This window comes from Anneissia japonica, unplaced genomic scaffold (assembly GCF_011630105.1).
Source record: "Anneissia japonica isolate Jap-2015-1 unplaced genomic scaffold, ASM1163010v1 scaffold288255_len135373_cov187, whole genome shotgun sequence".
Lineage (NCBI taxonomy): Eukaryota > Metazoa > Echinodermata > Crinoidea > Comatulida > Comatulidae > Anneissia > Anneissia japonica.
The window spans coordinates 9,330-20,195 of record NW_022723571.1 but is presented as its reverse complement, the minus strand read 5'-3'; the positions used below and the strand labels follow the sequence as shown (position 1 = coordinate 20,195).

At 36.6% G+C, this 10,866-nt stretch overlaps 1 protein-coding gene across 7 annotated transcripts in view; it reads right to left on the bottom strand.

The window, feature by feature from the left end:
- The window catches only part of LOC117112279, a 10,797-nt gene extending 5,750 nt beyond the window's left edge, over window positions 1–5,047 (bottom strand). For 2 of the 7 annotated variants that reach the window (XR_004446009.1, XR_004446007.1), the window contains exons 1-3: window positions 4,881–5,047; window positions 1,863–1,889; window positions 1,691–1,717 (exon numbers count right to left, since the gene is read on the bottom strand). Coding sequence is in view for 2 of the 7 variants with exons in the window: in XM_033255346.1 (XP_033111237.1) it covers window positions 4,008–4,446; window positions 4,747–4,934 (627 nt within the window). In the remaining 5 variants the exon portion in view is untranslated. Of the gene's footprint in view, window positions 1–1,690; window positions 1,718–1,862; window positions 1,890–3,082; window positions 4,447–4,746 lie in introns of those variants that run through there. The other 5 variants (XR_004446011.1, XM_033255346.1, XM_033255347.1 and 2 more) reach the window with 5 other exon arrangements.
- Window positions 5,048–10,866: the final 5,819 nt, after the last annotated feature.

Here is a 10,866-nt window from a genome sequence, read left to right as displayed (position 1 = left end):
GTATATATATATATTGTATATATATAGTATATATATATACAGTATATATACAGTATATATATACTATATACTATATACTATATATATACTATATATATACTCCCTCGAAATACTATGTCGTTCCCTCGAAATACTATTTCGTTCCCTCGAAATATTATTTCGTTCCCTCGAAATAGTTTAATATTTTCTTTAACCATATCCCTTTATTGGCTCCGTACACATCAGACAACGTCGTACGACGCAAGCCGACGACATCTAGCGTATGGGACGGTCTTTAGATCGTCGTGAGAATAATACTCTACAAAGCGTCTCCAACGCAGACCTATCGCGACAGAAGTCTCATAGGGCTGCGGCGTACAACGCTACGTCACGTGAGAAGGCAATTTAATTTCCAAAACATTTATTATAAAAACGAGGAGATTGTGTGTGGGTGTGTGGGGTGGGGGGATGTGGGCGTGTTATGTGGTGGGGTGGGGGTGTGTTTGGCTAACATACGTTGTAACAAGTTCGTGTTTTTTTCTCTTTTTTGTATTTGAATAAACATGACTTTCAGCGTATATTTGCATCATGTGTGGTTATTTAAATAATAAAGCATGGCTCAGGTGCACAACGTATTTGAGTGAAGCGTTGGGGTGAAAGTGTTTTTCCCCCCCCCCCCTTGTTTTGTTGAGTGGAACGGCTGCGTGCGGGATTGGCTGGGTAATGCCTTGTGTCTTGTATGCTGTGCCGTATATTTCCGTGCGTTGTTTGGTATATCGGGTACTGTGGCTCGGTTTCACGTACTGGTGTGACGATGTTACAGGACAGACCCAAAACCAACACGAAGTGGGCATAAGATCGTGACCGTGAGTTTTCATGTATTTGTTTTTGGTTCTTAATAATTAAATGTGCAAGTATATTGATTGTTACTGTACTTACCTTTGCTTGTGAGTAATGTAAAATGTAACTTTATAGCTTCATAACATTATGGAATTGTAGATTCTTTGTTATGTCATGTATTATTGTATTATGTTGTAGGTTAATTCAAAGGAAAGCGATCCACGGTAGGCCTATTAGTTTGTAATTCTAGTACCTCGCCCACAAAGCACTAAAACGTCTGCCATTACTGGGTTAGACTTAAGTTAAATACTTCAGTTGAGTACTACTACTATAGTGTACTCGCCGAAACAGCCTGGTTTAAATCCGTAAAGTGAGCCAAATTTATAATGTATTTCATTTTTATGCATATGATTGCGAATCTGTTTTTATTTTTATGTTTGTTTTTAAAGTCTACGATATTTTAGATTTAATTTAGAAAGTCAAGTTGCTTCTTTCATATCCATTTAAATGGATCACATCACTTAGCTAGATGACGTAGCTCTAGTGATGCTAAGAATGGTTACCTCCTCCACCCCCCCACCCTCACTAGCACCTCATAAATTTGCTAGTGCTTCGCTTCTGCATATACATTGCTATATTAAATTATGATTTGTTTCTTTGAGTTTTGAAGGATATTGAAAACACTATTGTAGTTTTACATACGCGTACCTAGTTCTAGACCTCTATAAGCGGGACTGCTTGTCCGGTTTGATTTATTACTATATCTGATCTTGCAATAAGCACATGACTATTTAACAAACAATAAACTATATTAAAATGTAATATTTATAGGCAAAACCATAATGTTTGCTACAGAGATATTGCAACCAACCTGTACACAAGTTGAAGCACTTTGAATCTGGAAAAAAAATTACAAATGAAGTGAGCATTAATTTAAATTACTAACTAATTTCACTTATAAAATAATACATTTATTAACGTGTCGAAAACCGTTTCAGCAACATAAAGTGAAATACGGGTATTAAATAATTGTTCCAACCAACCTTCACACTTTGAGAAACATGGATCACCTAAAAATAGAAAAGACACCACGAATAATATACCTTAATTAACAAAAGAGACTATACTATTTTAACAGTTTTATTTTAAATGTTGAGATCTCTTTCAATTCCACATAATATTGTTTTGTAATTTCGGTTCCGGATAAGCCTACCATTGTTATTCTTTTTTTCTGTATTATGTTGACAATTATCAATAAAGAATTTGTAAATAAACAACAACTTTGAATAACTGGGGGAATTCATTTCATATATTAGCCAAAAAAATATATTGTGTTGGCCACGCCTGACTGACCACAATTTTAAGAAGTTAATAGTCGGCATTATAGTTTATATTTTTTTGCAGGATGGTACAGAATGCGAATCCAAAATGGTTGTATTTAATTTTAATATTTTTTTTTCTTTTTAGGCGTAAAGACATTTTGTTTCTAAAGCACAATAAAAAAAATCCTACTAAACAATTAACCTATTCTTTTTTATTTACCAAAAAAAAAAAAAAAAAAACCCGTGGCCAACAGGATTTTTTTTTAGTCTTATCGAGTTTTTTTTTTTTTTATTATATTGCCACAATCAGAGTAGGCCTAATGTAAACTACCCACACGTAATAAAATGTGATATAATTGCTGTCACCAATGCACGAAACCAATCCCTGTCATCCCTCCTCCCCATCGACAAAATCCAACTGCTACATTTACATTTATCAATAATGGCTCTATTGTTCTGCCTTGTGTAAGGGGCAACGTGACCCCTGCTTGGGTATTTACCCAAGGTCTTGGGTATTTTGACTTGGTCTTGGGTTCTTGGGTATTCCGTACAAATCCTTGGGTATTTTCTTTTTGCTTAAGAAAATTAAATATCGTTGTCATAGAGGAAGAATTAAGAAGTAACAAAGTGTATTCAGTCCATTTAAGTAATCAAAATTCAATGAAGTGCACATAAAATTGTTAATTGACTTTTAATTGCTATAAACATGGGTTCAGAATTGTTTATTTGTGGATTTGCGTTGCCATTGATCTTACCAAATTAATGCGTTACATAATATAACTTGGTATTCCTGATAACACTACTGACCGACTGAGGGTGTATTTTTCTATCCGTATTATCACCTCATGAATATTAATTTTAATAATTAACACAAACAATTACAATAAAAAATTATTTATAGAACGAACTAAAAGGGAAACTATACATGCGAAAAACACGTTTTTTTTAAATTTTAATGCATTTTCTGGAAGCTTGGGTAATTTTAGGCAATTTTTGTTGAATCTTGGGTAATTTCGACCCACTCATTGGGTTTATCAAAAATTGTGAGTGGTCACGTTGGTAAGGGGAATTTTGGAAGGACTCCGTCGTGTTTTGAGCTCCCTGGGTATTCAAGTATACATCAAACCTAAGAACATCCTTCGCAGCTCCTAGTGTCACCCGAAGGACAAGATGGACAAGAAGTGCAACACGGTATGTAGCTCTTAATGCCGGAACTGTTATGCTTCGTATAGGAGATACTGAACGACCCCTACGTGTCAGAGCCGCTCCACACAACAAAGACCTCCCCCGTGGCTAAGATCCATAGGGGGATATATAGGGCGCGTACGCGGTGCACGCCTACTCTCCTTACTTTACACACCAACAAGATTTAGGTTTAGTAGAGGAAGGAGAACAATGTTCCACACAGGTGGGTGACCCAATTGTCTTAAGGTCGTTGCGAATATCAGCAATCTTCTGGCTGAAAGTCAGCAAACTTGTTTGCCAGAATCTTCGGACAATTATGATCAGGATAGTAATTGTGGTTGCTGCTAAGTAAGGTGTTTAAAAAAGGCCGAGAAAGCAGTTATACTGGAGTAGTTTTTCAATATACCCCGAAAGTATTTAGCTTTAGCTGCAGAAATACATGATCTTCTTTGCGTTTAGCAATAAGGAATAAACTCCAATTGTCATCAGACTTATTCTTATCGAGCCTCCGCTCGAATCTTTGAGTACGATCACGCCTAGCAGCCTGGATATCCTTGTTGTACCATTTAGGCCTGAGGTCGGCCTTGACAACACGTTTCTTAATTGGGATGACTCTATTAATACCAGTTGTTACAGACTTATCAAAATCAGCCATAATGTCATTAGATGACTTGCCTGTGATTAATACAGCAGCCAACTCAGGGGTAAGATCAGAACCAAGCTCACCATGGTCAATGTTACCATAAGGTCTATCCTCAACAGTCCTTGGAACACATTTAGGGCTTCCGAGAGCAATGTTAGCACAGACAACAGCATGGTCTGAATGGTGGTTACAATGTATACTATGATCGATAATACAGGTATCCACACTGGTAATAAGTGGATCAAGTATGTGTCCATATGTACATATGTGGGTTTGGTCACAACCTGGACAAGATCAGCAGAGGAGACAGATGCAAGTACATGAGCAACATCAGGTTTAGAAGGAAGATCAAAGTGAACATTCAAATCCCCCATAATAAGAAGTTCCCCGAGCAGCAAATGGACAGTGTCAATAAACTCATCAAATTCTCTGAGAAACACAGAGGTGAGTAATCCATTCCTCGCAGATGGAGGAGGCCTGTAAATAACAAGGAAGAAAAATGACCTAGAAACGTTCGAAATGGCTGCATACTCAAATGAAATTATGTGTGTAATGTAAAAGATCAACAGGTTGGAAATTAAGGGTATTTCTGAAAAGAATACCAATACCGCCATGATGAAAATGTGTGTGTGAATAGCGGGGAATATTAATGAAGGTGTAGCCAGGGGGAGTCAGCTCACCGATTTTAGTCATGTCATCCTTGGCAAGCCAAGTTTTAGCAGTTTAGTAAGGAACATAAGATCAATGGAATTTTCGATAATGTAGTCACATACATACCATGTTTTATTGCAAAGAGAGTGAGTATTCCAATGCCTGGCAGTTAGTTTCTCAACACTTGAATGGTTGAGAATAGAGCTGGGCCGAAGATGATTGTTACCACATGAACCAATATTAAAAAGGTTATCACCTACCTGTTGCCGAGCAAACGACCTGTGTGAACGAGCACCAGCACGTTTGCCTGGCATCCGAAGTAGTCCATTAGCTTTTGAACTGAAAAACCAGGTATAACTTTACAAGCAAGTTTTCTCAGTGAAAAAAGCTGAGAGAAGTTGTATTGTAGAACCATGGTAAAACAGTAGCAACAGGTACACAGCTATCAATAAAGTACACACACAATCAAAATAGAACAATGATCAATTTGCATATCAAAAGGCTTGACCAGCAAGATAGCTAGGCCAACCAAAAAAGCAACAATACAACATTAGTAGAGAGCCAAAGGTAACCAAAGGTACTTGGTAACTCACAGACTGATAATCAGGCTGGGCCTAGACAGTGGCTGACCGTAGGGTAAATTACAGGGTATGCTAGGTATTGGCATATCTAGGATGTGCAATGTGCGCGCACGTCGAGTCCCTTAACGCCTGAAAAAAAAAATACTCGCCCATTCCCCAGTCGCGTCCCCCGCCCACAAATCATGCAATGTATGTTATTTTTAATACCGGCATGTTTGTCTTCTCTTCAAAAGAATTCTTATTCCTGTATTTTAACAAATTTCAATTCAAATAATAATAATTCAGAGTTTCTTCTACACCGATCATATGTATATAAATATATTTAAACTTTAATCATTCAGATTAGGCTTATAGATAGAATACACGATTGGCAGTGAAGGTCCCGATTTGTGCACATACTCTTGGAAGCACTGCTTCCATTCCAGTGTTAAATTTTCTATTCTGACGCCACCACACGGTTGTCACAATAGCATATTTAAGCGTTGTAGGGTATGCTCTGAAATTGACTCACTGAATACGTGATTGGCTGATAAGACCAGCCATGCGGAAATTCTTAGTAGCTAGAGTACGATGCGATAGGCCCGACTGTGACAATACTAGACGCAGGGTTCCCGGAACGCCGCCCTTAGCGGCGAGTGCGAAGCACAACTCAGGCGCAAAAGTGGAACATGAATTTGGATATGGTTTTGTAGTCAGATTTGCGAGAAAAACTTCAGCTACCCGTATTTCTCGACTGAGACGTCAGTAGGAGCTGTAATTTGTATGGCAAGGAGATTGAGCAACCCTTAATTCATATTAAGGGAATTTACGCCCAGAAACTTTGTAGTTATTAATATTTTGGTTATGATAGAAAATATTCATTTTTTGGTGACGTCACACTCACGTTAGTTAGCATGCATACGTCATAAGGTAGAGGTACGTCACCTTTTCCTAGTAAGGCAAACTTTCCCGGCGTGCTTTTTTCATGGATAAACAAACACCACTGCTTTGCACATGGATGCCTTGCCCAAGCCAGGGCTACAAGAGCCGCATTGTTAGATGCATTGTATAATACCTAAATAAGGTACCTCTGCAAATGAATTATTCTTAGTTATTATTTTTTTCTTTATTTTAAATTTATTTCTTCCGAAAGTGTACTTTCTATCACATATAATTCCACTGTCTTAGTTAGGCCTAGGCCTAGTCTTATGCCTCATCGTCCCCCGCTACACAGTACATCAGGAGCCCCTCCCCCATACAGTACAGACGTTTGCTAGGTAACAACGTGATTGCATCTTCCTTCCCATTGTAACATTGACATAATTGTTAGCTAACCAGTTGTGTGTATTTCTTTGTGAAAATGAGTACCGCGGCGTACTCATTTTCACAAAGCATCATTTGCATCCCCTCTTGGAAAGAGGGATTCAAAATAATTGTCTCCATATCTTCGCTAATTAAATTAATCACCGTAATTTAGCTTACACTTATGAATTTAGGGAGCACTTAAAATGTGAAATAATCATTTCACTACCCGACAAACTCCGAAATTTATTCATTTATTAGGCCTACATAATAGTTTCATATTGCTGTACTATATACTCCAACATCACTGGCGCATAGTAACAACCAACTGACTGCAGAACATTTCCGGTCACACATTACTCTCCATAACACAGCACCCCCTAGTTCCGTCACCTCTGGGTACCAAAGTAGGCCAAACATTGAAAAACTTTGCTATTCCAATGAACTGTAGCATTCCACTCTAAAAATTAAGGTGTATATAGTATATCCTGACTCTAAAGAAATGCTAAATAAAACGGGGAAAATGTACTACTATATTTGTTTTAATTTGTTTTAGCCAGGGTATGCACTGCATACCTTGCTTGCCTTGACGGTCCGCCATTGGGCCTAGATCAATCACAAGGCAAATAGACCAACAAAAAAAAAATTAATAAAAAGTGCAAATATAGAAAAAAAAAACAAGCACTGCAGCATTACAAAAGAAAGCAATACTGAATGTCAGGAATGGAAAAGCAAGCCAATACTCGTAGGAAGACATAAGAGAAGAGACAGTGGAGACGTTGTAGCTGCTGATCTAACACAGCGCCGGCCAACAATACAATGAGCTCTGAAAGTAAATTTACGTAGATTAGATCAATAAAAATGGACATAGTAGTAATCCATCTATTCATTAACAAGAATAACTTTTTCAATCCTCTAATCAATTTTATATAGCCGGAGTTAGTTTCGAACTAGGTAACCCTTGCTAAAAAGTTACACTTTATTCATCAAAAGGCTTTTTCTATTAATGGAATGACCTGTTGCCAGCGGGGTAGCGGGGGGGCTTACCTCTCAACCCCTTCTCCCAGCTCACGCCTACGAGCTCAAGTCCCCCTGTCGGACCACTTAGCCCCCCCCCAGAAAATATATCATAGAGCCGCCACTAGTTGTAAGCACGAACTCCTGTAGACTAAACCCAGTACCGTTACGATTTTTAATCGTGAGGGAAATCCACTCACTTGCCTTTTATTTTTTTTCTTTATATCGAGGCCTGAAGAATGAGATAATATTGCTGATCTTTTCAAGAGGAGAAAAACCTTGTATTTTAAAGAACTTAAAGGTAATTAAAAAACTCTTCAGAAGTCGGGAAAGCTCATTTCCGGCCAATGAATGAAAATTTTTCATTTTGAACCACCCCCTTTCAAATCCTGGATCCGACCCTGATTATTATGTGGGTGCTAATACCTCATCACAGACAGTGCATGGGTCACTAACTGTTGGATGGATGATTTTTTGTTCTCATTTATCAAGTAAATCCGGGATTTTAAGGTATATCAAGGTGGATGTTTTCCTCATCATTACCTAACGCTCATTTGCTTGTGAAAGTATTTGAAGTTTGAGTTGAAAAATACTAAATAAAGTACAATATTTTAAAAGTTACTTTGATGTTTCCGACTATTTTTTTACTACTGTTTTATACATTAATTTGTTTGACTGAAGAGAAAACGTTATATTTATATATCAGACTGAGGAAGGGCTGGAGAACATAGTCATAGTCAAAGCAAACACATAATTAACTATATGTTCTCATTTATTAAGAATTACATATATCGAATAAAAATGCATGAATGGATGAATGTTTATAATGAATAGTCGTCTTCTAGTATAGGGAGGCCTATTAAATATTATTTTTCTTATAAAACTCCAAGGTTTTTGTTTTTTTTTATCAACATTCGAAATACTATCATGATTTAAAGTAAACTTTCTAAAAACCCATAATACATAGCATATTTTCCAATAATCTTATTCTTATTAAGTCTTGCCTTTATATATATTTAAAAAACGGATATAATAATTTGACTTTATGAATTCTTTTCCAAATACAGGTCTTAAATTTGTATATACTGCATCCACAACAGACGCTAGGGGCGTTTTCCACATACAGCGGATCGGGCGTCACACTGACTCGCGTGCATTAAGAATAGCAGTGGACTCTCTTCTGTTATATACTCTTTACTATAAGCTCCTCGATCGCATGTGACCTCTATCACTCTCAAACTGATCCAACACTCAGGGGCGTCGGAAGCAATTTTCATTGGACGGGCCAGATGCGACGATCCCTAATCCCACCCCTCACCTCACATTGGCCCGTGGTGGGAGAGGGTCCGGATAGAAAACCTTCTTTTTATACACTATGTCCTTACAGGGCATCGTATTCTTGCCAGTATTATCGCAAAAAACATTACATTTACAGAGAAGATATTTCTACCCACATAATAAAGCTCTGATGGTTTGACAAATCACGCAGAAAAATAGATTATTGAAGGTTTCTTTATTGTAGTTTTAACGGCTCTCCAGAGACTTCCATCACGGATAAATGGAATGTAAACTGATCATTGTGAGTGTGACAGATTGTTATGGCGTGTAATTAGATAATAACAATAATAACGAGATGCTTCTTCGTTAAATAAATACACAAGTAGGCCCAGAAGATTTATGCAATAATTATTAAAAACAATGTATTATGTTTATATACACGAGTTGCCGGCTATAATATATGTATTATATCAAATAAAATAAATTATACGTTTGAATTGCACAAGGTGCGGTATATTACATTATCTTTTACAATCATTATAAAAAGGATTATTTTGTGGTAGGTCTTTACTGAATTATTTCCTAGCAGTTATAATTTGCTTTATCAAATGTGCGGTCAAATATCGTACCAGATGACGGAGTTAATATACACAACTGTTTTTGGAGTCGCGGTTTCGGGACCTGAATAAAGATTGCTAATGATTGAATGATTGTAATCGAAATGCTCATTATTTTCTATATTGTAATTTATAGTTACATTTATATTACATTATCTGTGTGTTTTGCTGTTCTCTGATTTCCTACATCGGATGGAGACCCACTTTGATAGTAATTTATTTTACTTTTTGGTTATCCCGCCGGCCCTTGTGGGGAATCAGAGACATTTATTGTATAATTTTTGTTCTTTTTTACTGTTTTTTCCCTTTTATATTGTAATTGTTTTCGGTTGAATAAATAAAATTAAATGCTACTCTCTAAATGTGAAAGAGCGAAATAAATAGCTCTTTTGAAAGAGCGATTTTAGCTCAAAAAGTGCTGTGTCTCGAGGGCTTCTTAAACAAAGAGTAAAAAATTACCTCTTTTAAGCGGATTTGTTCTTTATTTAGACATTCATGATTTTTAAGAAGTAAATACATTTAAAAACACAAAAAAGCAACATAGGGCCTATTGTTTATTTGTTTTATTTATTTGTATTTTTTTTTAAATATAATACCTTATATATCGTTAATAATCACTGATACTTGAAAGTTATATTCGCAGGTAAAAGCCTAGCATGGTACTTCAAAGCCAATAAAAAAGTATATAGTTTCGTGTTTTTTGGGGGGTTTTTTTTGGTTTTTTTTTTCTAGATGCTACTCCTCCCAGGCTAGGATTCATAAAAACCGACAAAAAAAAGCCCTTTCTGTCACATTGACCACGGTTTCCATTTTGACGAATGCATGAAATAATTTTTAGGCGCTCACACGAACATGAAAGTTATAACCAATCAAAGCAGTCAGTACAATATCGCTCGAAATAATCAAGCTGTTTTTCATCGCTCTTATATCACGAGCGAAGTAGAAAAATGAAAAAGTGCAAAACTTTAGCTCTTAGAAGTAATTTACAGCTCAAAATGAGCTAAAATAGTTTAGCTCTAATTTCATATTGACAATTTAGCTCTTTTACCTTTACGAAGTGGTAACAATTAAATGTCCACTAGAATTAATCTAATCTTCTAGTCATACTAAAAATTAAACTATATCCTGCAGGATACCCTGCAGGATGCAGGATTTGGCATATGGGGTGCATCAGAATCCACACCTCTTCCGCCCCATACCATGGCTGGGGCTAAAATGAGAACATTTTGAGAATAAGGAACTATAGATAGGTGCCCGGAAAATGTACTCTCACACATTAAAAATCTTACCGGTATCAACAATTAAATAAAATACAATTTTTTTTTCCCTAATACAATCTGGGGTGCTGCGATCGCATTGTGTGCACCATTCTCCCAGCATCAGCCCAATGAGACACCATCCCGTTAAGTGGTGTATCAAATCGAGATAAATAGGCCTAAGCTATTGATACTTATACAGTAAAAAATGAACTA